The sequence below is a fragment of the Corvus hawaiiensis genome, chromosome 13, assembly GCF_020740725.1.
Source record: "Corvus hawaiiensis isolate bCorHaw1 chromosome 13, bCorHaw1.pri.cur, whole genome shotgun sequence".
Classification (NCBI taxonomy): Eukaryota; Metazoa; Chordata; class Aves; order Passeriformes; family Corvidae; genus Corvus; species Corvus hawaiiensis.
Window position 1 is genome coordinate 12,456,675 of NC_063225.1, and position 13,132 is coordinate 12,469,806.

At 57.4% G+C, this 13,132-nt stretch overlaps 1 protein-coding gene across 1 annotated transcript in view; it reads left to right on the forward strand.

Annotated features, from left to right (window-relative positions):
- Positions 1 to 13,132, forward strand: part of ADAMTS7 (ADAM metallopeptidase with thrombospondin type 1 motif 7) — a 34,164-nt gene that overhangs the window by 7,093 nt on the left and 13,939 nt on the right. Inside the window, exons 7-18 of the mRNA XM_048317974.1 lie at positions 147 to 296; positions 922 to 1,065; positions 4,532 to 4,676; positions 4,833 to 4,925; positions 5,511 to 5,656; positions 7,043 to 7,212; positions 7,428 to 7,561; positions 7,976 to 8,096; positions 8,419 to 8,663; positions 9,867 to 10,008; positions 11,445 to 11,571; positions 11,969 to 12,182. Coding sequence (XP_048173931.1) covers positions 147 to 296; positions 922 to 1,065; positions 4,532 to 4,676; positions 4,833 to 4,925; positions 5,511 to 5,656; positions 7,043 to 7,212; positions 7,428 to 7,561; positions 7,976 to 8,096; positions 8,419 to 8,663; positions 9,867 to 10,008; positions 11,445 to 11,571; positions 11,969 to 12,182 — 1,831 coding nt within the window. The remainder of the gene's footprint in view (positions 1 to 146; positions 297 to 921; positions 1,066 to 4,531; positions 4,677 to 4,832; positions 4,926 to 5,510; positions 5,657 to 7,042; positions 7,213 to 7,427; positions 7,562 to 7,975; positions 8,097 to 8,418; positions 8,664 to 9,866; positions 10,009 to 11,444; positions 11,572 to 11,968; positions 12,183 to 13,132) is intronic.

Consider the following 13,132-nt stretch of genomic DNA (forward strand, 5'->3'; position numbering starts at 1 on the left):
CATAAACGTTTTCCCTGTGGAAGGATGTTGGATGTCTCCATTCTCACTCCTGTTTGGCCGCTGTCTGTGTGCTGGGTCCTGCCGCCTTCCAACGCCCTCTCTGCTCTGTGTCTGTCTGTCTGTGTGTCCTCATCCCCTCGGCCAAGGAAGGACATCTGTGCTGCCATGAACAGGCCCTGTGAGACCCTGGGGCTGTCCCACGTGGCCGGGATGTGCCAACCCCACCGGAGCTGCAACATCAACGAGGACACAGGGCTGCCCCTCGCCTTCACCGTGGCCCACGAGCTCGGACACAGGTAACCCTCTTCCTCCTTCTCTTCCTGTGCATGCGCTGTGGGGCTGGAGAAAGCACAGGGGGAAGTTGGGAGACGGTTCCCAAGTGGTTCCTCGCTGGTGCAAACCCTGCCTTGCTCCTTGGGGACTTCATTCCAGAGTTAAGTTTTGGGTTGTCGCAGGTTTAATGAGAGCCACGTAATCCAAGGCAGCCTGGAGAAATTGCACTTGTGTATTGTCCTGTGGTGGTTTGGGAAGGTTTTGGAGCAGGGGTTGCCCATTGAGAAATTTTAAAGTAGGATCTGTCTGTAGTATCAGCGAGAGAATTTTGCTTGTCCCAGTTTCAGTTGAATTTTGACAAGGTCACTTGAACATTGCAGTTCCCAATAGACAGACATCCGTGTGTGGGAAAACACCCACCACTATGATCTTGTTGAGTATTCCTGACTTTTCAGTGGGAAAGCTGAGATAGAAGCACAGGACAAAGTTCAGGGCTGTCAGTAGCACGTCCCCCAGGGCAGATCCCTGCTCCTGTGCCGGGAGCGGGGCCGGGGCCGTGCCCGGTGTCGCGCTGTGCCGGGAGCGGTGGTTGTGGTGGCTGTGGTGGTTGTGGCTCACCTCCCCTCCGTGGGCTGTGCTCTTACACAGTTTTGGGATTCAGCATGATGGAAGCAGCAATGACTGTGAGCCAGTTGGGAAAAGACCTTTCATCATGTCTCCACAGCTCCTGTATGACACGTCCCCACTCACCTGGTCCCGCTGCAGCCGCGAGTACATCACACGCTTCCTCGAGTGAGTGCTTCCTCCTCTTCTTCCTCACTGTGGGGCCTGGGGGGTCAGGGCCAGGGCACAGGGGGATGCTCTTAACTCTGAGATCGTCTCTCTAAGAGTGTTGGGGGTCTCTTGCCCAGAGCAGCTGTGGCTGCCCCTGCATACCTGGGAGTGTCCAAGGCCAGGTTGGATGGGGCTTGGAGCAGCCTGGGATAGTGAAAAGTGTCCCTGCCCATGGCAGGGGATGGGATGAGATGGGCTTTAAGATCCCTTCCCACCAAACCATTCCATGATTCCGTGAATCCTCCCTCGGTTGCCTCACTGTGCTGTGAAGGGGGGTCAGGAGTGTTTGGGGCAGGCCCAGGGGCTGTGGTTGCAGGGATAAAACCGGAGTGTTTTCCCTGATGCTCTCTGCAGGTTCTGCAGAATCTCTTCGATTCTCTCTGCCTGACATGGGCAAACCAGACCCAGCCAAATTCTTCCCTGCCTTTGTTTATTTTTAGCACCCGTGGCTGATTTTTCAGCCTGTTGTTAGGAAGTTCCGAGGAACACAGCCTGGAGTTTGGTTTGTCAGCCAGTGGCTTGCACTGGAGGAACATTTTCCTCCCTTGCTACGGGAAGGTTTGCAAACAGTGAGGAGCAGCGAGGGGAGAGCTGAGCCAGGGGCTGGCATTCCGTGGCCTGGAGACTGCCAGGGCTAGGCTCCCCCTCCCAAATCCCAGCCTGGGACATGTGGGCTTGGCCCCGTGCAGGGGGAATTACTGCTGATTTATGGCATTCAGAGGAATGGAGCTTTCCCGCATCCGCAGCACCCCTGGCCCTCTGCTTTTAACCTTCACTTTGGGATGAAAAATTTCCTGCTTGTGATGACCCTGAGCTGCTGCGAGCTGTGATGGGGGAGACAGAGCAGCTGGAAGCTCCTCTGGTGGGGTTTTGCTCTCTTTGCTCCCCCAGAAGGAGCAGCTCTTCCTTGGGAGTGGCGCAGGGCCCGGCAGGCGTCTGTCACCGGCTGTGACACCCCTGGGCCAGGGGGAGGCCAGGGCCAGCACAGACATGAGCGTGTTATAATGAGATGTTGGCAGGAGAATGGGAAGGAGGGAGCCAGAAAACGGGACCCTGCTGACCTGGGTTTGCTGGCTGTGCTTGGAACAGACCTCACGTTTGGAAAAACCACACTCTCAGATGATGGTGATTATTATTTTACACAAGATTATTATTATTTTACAAGCACTGCCGAATGTTTGAGCATCTGAAAGTGATTCCCGGCAGCAGCACAGCCCCAGCCCTGTGGGTCAGCACTGGCTGCAGCTGGGGTTGCAGGGTCAGGGTCTGCCTGGACATGCGGGGGCACTGGGAGAGGTCCCGTCCCTGCTGTGGCAGCAGTGTCCCCAGGGAAGGTGTCCCCTTGCTCAGAGCAGTGTAGGATGCTGGCACAGGGTGGCTGGTGATGCTCCCGCGGTGGGGGGACCTTTCAGTCTTTGCTGTACATCAGACAACCAGATTTTCAGCCTCTTTCCAGTGCTAAAGCTCTTCTTCCATCACCCTCCTCTTCCCAGGGCCTGGGGCCTGCTGCCCTTTCCCTGCCCATGCCACTCCTCTGCCCGTTCCACCAGCTCCGTGTTGTGCAGCTGATTCTTCCAAGCTCCAAGCCTTGCCTTTGTTTTTGCTGAATTCTGTCCTGGCTTTTTTGGACCCTTCCTCCAGTTCTCTGGGAGCTCTTGGAATTTTAATCCTGCTCTCAAATGTATCTGCAGATCCTCTCAGCCTGCTCACAGATGGGGATTTAATCATTGTTCCATCCACTCCATCCTCCAGCTCGTTAAGAACGGGCTGGAACAGGCAGAGCAGTGCAGGCCCCTGCGTCTTTCCCTGTGGACTGGGATTTACTGCAGATCCCTGAAAGCCAGAGGGAAACTCAGGCCAATTTTTCCCTGCTTGGAGATGTGTTTTGGCCAATGGAACAGACCGGGAGAATGACTGTAAAATATTTAACAAAGAAATAGATTCTGGAAAAGCTGGAAGGCTGAGGCAGATCCCAGTCACCCCCAAACTGGACAGAGACCCCTCCATAAGCTGGGCAGTGCAGGGAGTGCCCCAAGCAGGTCAGAGGAACAGGAGGCTCGGGACAGTTTGTGGGGGACCTGTGGGGCCCCTGTGCCGGGATGCAAACAGGCAGAGGGTGAAGGGTCCAGAGCAGCACAAGTGTGACACCTGGGGCTCATCCAGGATGAAGTGCTGGAGCCTGGACTTTTTCCAGTAAGGATACCATTCCTTCCATTTTTAGAGAAAACTCTCCAAGTGTAAAGAATGGGATGAGCTTTAAGGCTCCTTCCAACCCAAACCATTCCAGGATTGTTACGTTATGGAAATATGTGCAGAGGTGCCATGCAGTGACCCCCCTGTGTGCCTGACACAGGCTGCACCAGGACCCTGTGTCCAGCTGCCCAGTCCGTGCTCCATCCATCCCAGCTCAGCCCCACATCACCCACAGCGATCCTTCTCTTCCCACTGGGCTGGGAGCAGCAGGATGCTCCTGCTGTTGGGAGTTTGCAAATGGAGACTTTCAAGCCCCTGGGCTGCTGAAAGCAACCCATTTCCTGCTTTTTCCCATAGGGAAATATAAGTATATTGCAGTAAGGATATACATGGGAGTTTAAGGGGCTGTCTCCAGCCAAGGGAGCTGTTTGCAGGTGTCCAGTGTGGAACTTGGTGGGTGGGTTGGGAAAGGGAGGAGGGGGTGCTGGTTCTGCTGGGCATCACCCCAGGCACTGCCAGCACCCCAAAGCAGGAGCTCTCCTGTTTCCAGCCCTTGGTTCCGTGCTGCTGGTTTGGGTTAAAAAGGAATCTCATTTCAAGTTAATTCAGAGCTGTTCCCAATCACAACAAACCCAAGTAATCTGATCCACCACGGCAGCCTTGCCAGAGGTTTGGCCTTGCTGGAAACAAGTTTGTTTAAATCAACACTGGTGACAATTCCGTGTGCATTTGGGAAGTATCTGAGCAAAAGCAGTTGGAGCAGCGGGATGCACCGCCCGCCTCGGCCGCTCCACTCCCACCTCTGCTCCAAAGAAATCCTGTCCAGCCTGGTTTGAGCACTCCTGGGGTGGCAGTATGGGGATGAGCACGTTTGGCTGCTGATAATCTCCTTTATTCCTGTTAGCAGGATCTGCAGGGACATTTCTGGAGGTTGTGGGTCCACCGAGACGTTTATGGTTGTTTCCCCTTCTGTCTTTGCCCCTTTGCCTTCCCCATGTCCTGCTATCCCTGGGGGACATGGGGGCATCCCTCTGGGGGGCTCCCACCCTAAAACATACCCAGAGGTGCCCATCCACACCAGAACAGCTCCAGGGATGGCAGAGCCAGGGTCGTGTCAGTGGGAAATGCTGATTGCTCTCATCATGGGACATTCATCAGCTGCTGTTCCCCCTGGCATCTGCCAGAGGTGTTGGATGCCTGGGGTGACACTGCTGTGACCTGTCTCTTCCAGCCGGGGCTGGGGGCTGTGCCTGGATGACCCCCCAGCCCGGGAGGTGCTGGACTTCCCCCTGGTGCCCCCGGGTGTCCTGTATGATGTGGGCCACCAGTGCCGGCTGCAGTACGGCCCCTACTCCACCTTCTGCGACGACATGGACGTGAGTGGGGTCCCTGGTGGGCAATGGGCTCTGAGGGGCTCTGGGCTGGGGATTTGCTGGGGCTGTGCTCTCCCTGCCGGAGGGTTGGATCTGTGCCGGAGGGATGGATCTGTGCCGGGATCCACGGCAGGAACCGCGTCCCTCTGCTTCCCACAGAGCGTCTGCAACACGCTGTGGTGCACGGTGGGGAACACGTGTCATTCCAAGCTGGACGCGGCTGTGGACGGCACAGCGTGTGGGGAGAGCAAGGTAACGGGGGCGACACCCCTCCATGGCCTCGGGGCCCCGTGGTCCTGCACACACAGGAGCTGTGCAGGGTCCAGTGCAGGGATGGGCTCATCCTTGCTCTGCCCAAACACCCACTGCTCCCACTGCCCTTAGGGAAGCTTAAAAGTCCTGGGGAAAGTGACTCACTTGGGATTGCTTGAATCAGTTGGGAAGGTGAAACCCACAGTTAATGACGGTGGTGGGAGAGCACAAGGCTCTCCATCTGCTGCCATGGTGGATGGTCATCCCTGGGACCTTCCCCACTGCTGGGGAGGCACCTCTGAGCCCCTCTGGCTCTTCCCTCTGGGCTGACACTGAGCTGTGAATCCCCTTGCTGAGGGGTCTCCATGGAGGTTTGGGTTTGTTGCCTCCCTGAGATCCTCAAACAGCCCAATATCTATGAGTTTCCCATTGCCTGAGGAGCTCCAGGCTCTGGCAGAGCCCAGCTGACCCCAGGCACCTCCATGCAAGCGAAGCATGGATTTCCACAGGACAATCTGTGTGCTGCACCTCAGTGCTCCCCATCCTTAACCTTGTGTTCTCCCCTTGCTGCCTGTCCCCCCGCAGTGGTGCTTCAATGGCGAGTGCGTTCCCGTGGGATACCGGCCCGAGGCCATCGACGGCGGCTGGAGCTCCTGGAGCTCCTGGGCCTCCTGTTCCCGCAGCTGTGGTGCAGGAGTGCAGAGTGCTGAGAGGCACTGCAGCCACCCCACGTAAGCCAGCCCTCACCCTGGGGCTGCCCACACCCCCAGGACACCAGTCAGGAGTCACAGAACCCTGGGATGGTTTGGGTTGGAAGGGACCTTATTCCATCGCCTGCCCTGGGAGCGTTGCAGTGTGACTCGAACAAAGGGCAGAGACTCCACACTCGGAGATGTAAAACATATGCAGTGTCCTTTAGTGACAGAACAGCAAACCAGGCATTCTTAGAGCCTGATTCAGAGTTGTTTTGAAAAATCCTGCTGCAGTTTATCACCCTGCTGCATTCCATGAGCCAGTGCTGGCTCCCGCCTGCAAGTGTCCGGGCACTGCTGGAGGAGCTGCCATCTCCATCCCAGGATTTCTGGGCTGACCCATCTGCTCCCCAGATGTCCCCTTGGTCACCAAATCACTGTTGCACTGGATTCAGCCAAAACCCCCGGCTTGCCCTGGTGTCAGAGCACCCTGGGATGGGGAGGAAAAGGGCTTTGTAGTGATGTTCCAGGGGAATAATTTTTACATGGCGTGGGGAGCTCTGGCAACCACAGGACTGAGCTTCTGATGTGCCCAGACACGTGTTGTGCCCATCCTCTTCCTCGGGTGACTTTGGCACGTGCTGTTGGGCTCTTGAGGGAAGTGCTCTGTCATCTCGGTCCCGCATCAAGACCTGGATTTGTGTTTGACATAAACTGTGGCAGAGGTGCCGTGGTTTATGGAGTTTTGGAGTGTTCCAAACACAGCTGTGGACAGGCAGGAGAGCAAACACTGGGAATTTCCCAGGCATTTGTTTGCTTTGGCCACTGGAGGTAAATCTTTAGCTTTGTGCTTGGGATGAAGTGAGAAAATGTGTGCTGGGCATCCCCCCCTTCCACAGCCATTCGCTCAGGGCAGGGCATGTAAACACAGCCCTAAAATAATCATTAGCTTCATTCTCTTCAGCAAAGTGTGCCCAGGAGAAGGAATTTTCATGAGGTCACTGGGACATGGGCCATGGAGAGTAGCGTGACCAAAGGAAAAGGCAGCGTGGCGGGAGATGGTGGCCGTGTTGTGAGGGTCTGCTGGCATCTGAGAAAAAATTGTTGACACGTCTCAAGTCTCTCTTGCTTTAAAAAGTCCAGTGTCAGCTTTGCCATTCCCTGGGGCAGTAGAGGAGCAGAGTCAAGAGGACACCCTGGATGGGATGGGGAGCAGCTCCTCCGGAGCAGCTGCAGGATGGGCACCAGGCTGGACAGGGCTTGGAGGAACCTGGTCTGTGGAAGGTGTCCCTGCCCATGGCAGGGGGTGGAACAGGATTGGCTTTAAGGTCCCTTCCAACCCAAACCATTCTGGGATTCTCTGATTCTCAAATCTCTTTCACTCCAAGCCCTTCTGTGACTCCTGTTTTTCCCTGCCATGGACAGGCCGAAGTACAGGGGCCGGTACTGCCTGGGGGAGCGGAAGCGGTTCCGGATCTGCAACGTGAAGCGCTGTCCCCCGGACAAGCCCTCCTTCCGCCAGGTCCAGTGCAGCCACTTCAACCCCATGCTCTACAAAGGGAAGCTCTACAAGTGGACGCCGGTGCCCAACAACAGTGAGTGGAGGGCAGAGACCTCAAACCTGGAAATGCTTGGACGCGGTCCCGCAAACGGCTGGAGTTGGCTGTTTGTGTCCCAGCGTTGCCTTGCAGCCTGTTTGTGCTGTATTTTGTGTTTTACACTATGGCTGGGCTTGCAGGGTTGATTTGTGTTTTCGGAGATGGGCCCGGGTGCTGGGGTTGAGTCTGTGCCTGCTGTGCCTGTTCCCCAGTTAACCCCTGCGAGCTGCACTGCCGGCCAGAGCACGAGTACTTTGCGGAGAAGCTGCGGGACGCGGTGGTGGACGGGACGCCCTGCTACGACAGCGACGCCAGCCGCGACGTCTGCATCAACGGCATCTGCAAGGTGGGGCCTCGGGGGGAGACAGGGACACCCCGGGCCTGGGAGAACACGGGTGGGGGCAGGACGCACCTGTGGGTGCTCAGCGTCCCCTCCCTCCCATGCTGAGCCCACTCCTTTTGCCATTCCCCATTCGGGAGGTGTTCCTGATTCCCATGGGGTGTGTGGTATGGGCTGTGTCAGCCTCTGTGCTGGCCTCAAGGAGACAGAGCACCCAGGCCAGGCTGGATGGGGCTTGGAGCAGCCTGGTCTAGGGGAAGGTGTTCCTGCCCGTGGCAGGAGGGCTGGAACTGGATTGTCTTTGATGTCCCTTCCAACTCAAACCATCCCCTGATTCTATAAATCCTTTGGAGATGGTGCAGTCGGTGCTATGAATGATGTGGGAGATGCTGGTGTGGGGCTGACGGGGCTCTCTTGCAGAACGTGGGCTGTGACTACGAGATCGACTCGCACGCGGTGGAGGATCGGTGTGGGGTCTGCCACGGGGATGGCTCCACCTGCCACACCGTCCACAAGACCTTCGAGGACAGCGAGGGGCTGGGTAAGGGCACCTCCTGCTGCACCCAGAACACCGTGTGCCTGGGCCAGCACAGCTGGGCTGCTGCTGCTGCTCCTCCTTTGGAGGGGGAGTTTAATTCCAACTTGCCGATTTTTTGGGGCTAAGACTGCAGGGAACTCAGGTGGGCTCAGGGCAAGGGAGGGTTTGGTGCCCACTGGTGCCTTACAGAGGTGTAAGGATTGGCACAATGCTGGCACCCGGGGGACACAGCACCCACCCAGGGGACACTGGCACCCACTCAAGGACAAAAATCATCTCAGACACCTCTGACTCCACCAAGACCAACGCCTGGTTCCATTCCCAGGTTATGTTGACATCGGGATTATCCCCGTGGGAGCCCGGGAGATCCAGATTGAAGAAGTGGCAGAAGCTGGGAATTTCCTGGCGCTGCGGAGCGAGGACCCGGAGAAGTATTTCCTGAACGGCGGCTGGACCATCCAGTGGAACGGGGACTACAGGGTGGCAGGGACCACCTTCACCTACAAGAGGACGGGGAACTGGGAGAACCTCACCTCCCCAGGGCCCACCGTGGAGCCTGTGTGGATCCAGGTACGATGGATCCTGCCTTCCTTGTGGGGCTGAGCTGCCGTGGTCCCTCATGGCCCCTCCCTGCATCCAGGGGATGGGCTCGGCACCTCCTCGAGGTGTGTTTCTCTGGGAGCCAACGCTGGAGCAGCCAAGCACGTGCTGCTGGCCCGGGGAGTGTTTCCAGCCCACACCACTTCCAGCTGAGCCTCATCCCCTTTGCAGCATTCTGCAAAATATTTACACAGGAGAGGGAGAGAAGAGAAAGAGCCGTTTCCTGAGGCCTTTCCCCTATCTTATCAAGAGCAGGGAAAGAACCCCCAGTGCTTCTGGCTGGGCCGGACAGTCAGGAGTGAGGGAGCTGCCAGTTCATGCAAAAGCTGTTGGGAGTCAGTATCCTTGTGACTGAGGCCAAGCCTTCCTCTGGAGAAACCAGTGGGAATCATCCCACAGATGGTGGCACAGCTGGCACCAGGCTGAAATCCCTCATGGTGCCAGGTGTGGTGCAGAGGTGGTGATGGCCACGGAGCTGCCCTGGACCCCCAGGATCCCCCTGCCCCGGCAGTGACGACCCAGCCCGATGCACCCCCCAGAGCATCCCCGGCTTTGCACAGGTTCGCCCGGAGCTCAGACACCCTGAGCAGCCAAAATCTCCTTCTGCCTTTCCTTCAGCAGCAGCTCAGGGTGGGATGTGAATGGGATCCTGGGCCCGCTGCTGCCAAGGGCTGCTGTTAATGGGAACACTGGCGTGCTCGGCACCCACAAATCACTTTCTGGGATTCATAACCTAATTAAAACCTTTGGACAAGAATGTTTCGATACTTGTGGAGAGGTTTTGGAAAGACGCCCTGGCTCCCGCCAAAGCTCCAAGAACAACAAAGCTTTGGCAACAAAGGGAGTGCTTAGGCTAAGAAAAACAGGGATGAACTCCCAGCCCTCGCGAGCGCGGGTGTGGGAGGCGCTTTGAGCAGGACTTGTGTCAACCACAGCAGCAGCCAGAGCCCGTTTGGAGTGGGAAGCAATTTAGGAAATTCCACCCATGGGCAGGGACACCTTCCACAGACTGGGTTACTCCAAGTCGCATCCAGCCCTGGTGTGGAGCTGGGCACAGGGTCACGTCCTTCTGGCCGTGCTGGGTGGGTCCTTCTCTCCTGAGAAGCCCCCGGGGCAATGCCACCCCCCACTGCCCTGCCTGGCCACCCCCTGACTGTCCCCTGTGTCCCCCAGCTGCTGTTCCAGGAGACCAACCCTGGAGTAAGGTACCAGTACACGATCCAGCGCCCGGCTGACAGCGAGAACGAGATTGAGCAGCCCGAGTTCCTCTGGCGCTTTGGCTCCTGGACCACCTGCACGGCCACCTGTGGGACAGGTGAGTGCAGCCCCACGGGACACCCACTCTGAGCAGTGGAGCATCCCTGGGGAGCCTTAGAAATTCCTGGGTCTTGGGTTTCACGAGGTCTTAGGGGAAGAAAAAAGCGACATCTGCTGAGGTCACGGCTCCGGTGCCCCAGTGGCACTCACTATGAACCCCAGGGCTCTATCGGCGCTTTGCTCCCGGCTCGGTGTCCTGTTACCCGGCAGGGGATGGAGACAAAAGACCTTTAGAGAAATCAGGGAGTGTGGAAGGGCTGGTCTCCTGCCTGGCTGGGCCTCTCCAGGGGGGAGAATATCCAGGGTTTTACACAGAGCGCTGGGGTCCCACACGGGGTGTGTGGGTGGGTGTTTGCTTCCCCCTGTCATGCCCCACTGCACTGCTGGCTGGGTATCCCAGGGTCCCCAGGGCAGCTTTTGGGGCAGCTGGTGCAGAGGGACATTTCTGGAACTCTGCCGGGGGAGGCTGGGACCAACAAGTACTTCCTCGAGAGCAGCTGGCACTGGAAAAAAGGGGAATTCAAGGACACTCGTGCTTTCTAGGTAGCACAGAGTGCCAGGACATGGGCTTCATTTAAAACCAGCTTTCCTTTGTATGATTTGAGTGCTTGGCTTCCAGAACAGAAGGGAAATAGAGGAGTGAATCAGGCAGGAGTCAGGTGAGGGTGAGCAGCTGGAGGAGGCCTGAGCCCCTCTTCCTGCACTGAGTGATGGCGTGAGCTGAGACGTGGATTTGGGAGAGCTCACACTGAGCCTCTGGTGAGTCCCAGGGCCCTGTAAGCTCCCAAGTGCTTGAGCCAGAGCCCAGCTCAGCAGCTTCAGCAGGGTTCTGTCAGTCTCAGCTGAGCTCGTGGTGACAGCTCTCCATGTCACAGGTCAAGTACGTGTTACAGAAACAGGGACAGAAGCCGGAGCAAGACAGTGTGGTGAGGTCACCCTTAAAAACCCCTGTGAGCAGACTGGGGACACGAGGCTTTGGCCAGTGATTTATCCCTAGGCTGGGCTGGGGCAGGGCTGCCCAAAGAGCTGGGTGCTGCCCCTTGGCTCCCCACAGCCCCCAGAACTCCCAGTGCACACAGTCTCCAGTGGCTGGGTGTGACTCTGGGCAGTGGTGCCAGGACGGTGCAGCTCTGTGGCTGCAGCACCTCCAGCTGCCATCCTGCCCCAGCTGCACCGGTGCCATGGGGCTCTGTGAGGGTGTCACACCCTCAACACAAATCAACTTGCAGATTCAAGTGGTGGTTTCATTTTATTTCCCCTGTTTTGGTGGCTCAGGCTCACCAAGAACCTCCTGCCACCTTCTGCCAGAGGGTGCTGGGTGGTTCAGTTTGGTTTCCAAAGCCGAGCTGGTGCCTGTGTGGTGTCAGAGCCCTCAGGGCTGTCAGTGTCCTGTCGGTGCCCCCGGGGTGCCCTCAGTGTCCATCCTGCCCGCAGGGGTGCAGCGGCAGGTCGTGCACTGCGTGGAGAGGCTGGCGGGCCTGGTGGAGGAGCGGTTCTGCGACGCGCTCACCCGCCCCGATGACCAGCAGCGCACCTGCAGCGAGGAGCCCTGCCCGGCCAGGTGCGACCCCACCCTGCTCCTCCCCTCTCCCTCACGCTGGGGATGGGTCCCAGGCCTTGTTGGTCCATGACAGCATCGCTGGCATTGCCTGACTGCTGCAGGGCATTGCCCACCTGCAGGCTGAGCCTCACGGGAGCTCCCATCCTGGCAGGATGCTCCCCTCTGCCTCTGTGCACATAACCCTGGCACAGCTCAGGGACTGTCCCATCCCTGACCCTCTGTCCGGGCTCCCAGACCTTGGACTGACACATCTGGGATCCTCCTTTCCCCACGGCCCCACGTGACAAGCAATGGGATGGATCCTGCTGCGCGGCCACTTGCTCTGGCTGAGATCTTTCCCTTTCCCCTTTTCTCTTCCCCCTTTCCCTTTTCCCCTTTCCCAATTCCCTCTCTGCAGGTGGTGGGTGGGGGAGTGGCAGAAGTGCTCAGCCACGTGCGGCCGGGCAGGGCTGATGAAGAGGACGGTGCTATGCATCCAGAGTGTGGGGCTGGACGAGCAGAGGGCCCTGCAGCCAGCGGACTGCCAGCACCTCGCCAAGCCGGATGCCACCGCACCCTGTCACCCAGAGGTCCCCTGTCCCTCCCAGTGGGCTGTGGGGAACTGGTCCGAGGTGAGAGAGAGCGTCGGGGAGGTCCCATTGTCTTGCAAAGTGGTGGGAGCTGGGGACAGGTGCCCCCAGACACCCCAGCCTGCCCAAGAGCGATGGGTGTGCTCCTGGTCACAGAAGATCCATGGATGAGTCTGTGTGGGCTCAGCAGCTCCCATGGACAGGAATTCCATTGCTCGGAGAGGCCTCAGAGTGAGGAAGGAGCGTTGGGCATTTTAACTCTGCCCCATCTCTGAGCTTTGCAGCTCCCTCACACGGGGTGAGGGCCACACTCTGGGCTTGGCACAAGGAGGGCAGAAATGAGGTTTTCAACTAGACATGGCTTGGAACAGCCTGGTGGAGTGGAAGGTGTCCCTGCCCATGGCAGGGAGTAGAAGTGGATGATCTTCAAGGTCCTTTCCAACCCAAACCATTCCATGGGGTGATTAATGGTGACACTCTGTGTAACCTTGATTTATTTTTGTGTTTCTGTGAATCAGCTTAACCACAGGCTGAGGGTTTCAACCAGAAAATTATAACTCCTAATTTAAGCAGCCGTTCCAAAAGTGTTCAGAGTGAAGACAAATATCAGGAGAGAAAAGAGAGAGCCTGGGAACAGAGCTTGTTGCTAAGGAACAAATGGAGTCAAATGTGAACAGAGAATTTGAAGGCTAGATGAGAGCAAGTTGCAATTATTTTTCTAGGGGCCCACAAAAGCCACAATTAAGGGCTGAGAAAGATGGATGCAATGGTTTAACAGGAAAATTATGGCTTGTTGGTGGGTCAGTGCTGGGCAGGGCCAGCCCCAGCCCTCACAGTCGTCCTCTGTGGTGCTGGCACCAATGGATTTGTGAGCCCAAGAGAAATGTGGTTGGGATTTTGAGGTTCTGTAATTTTTCTGTCCTTTAATTTAAAGGGAGAGCCCTCTTTCTTTTCCATTTCCACCACCACTACAAGTAGGGGAATTGGAGGGG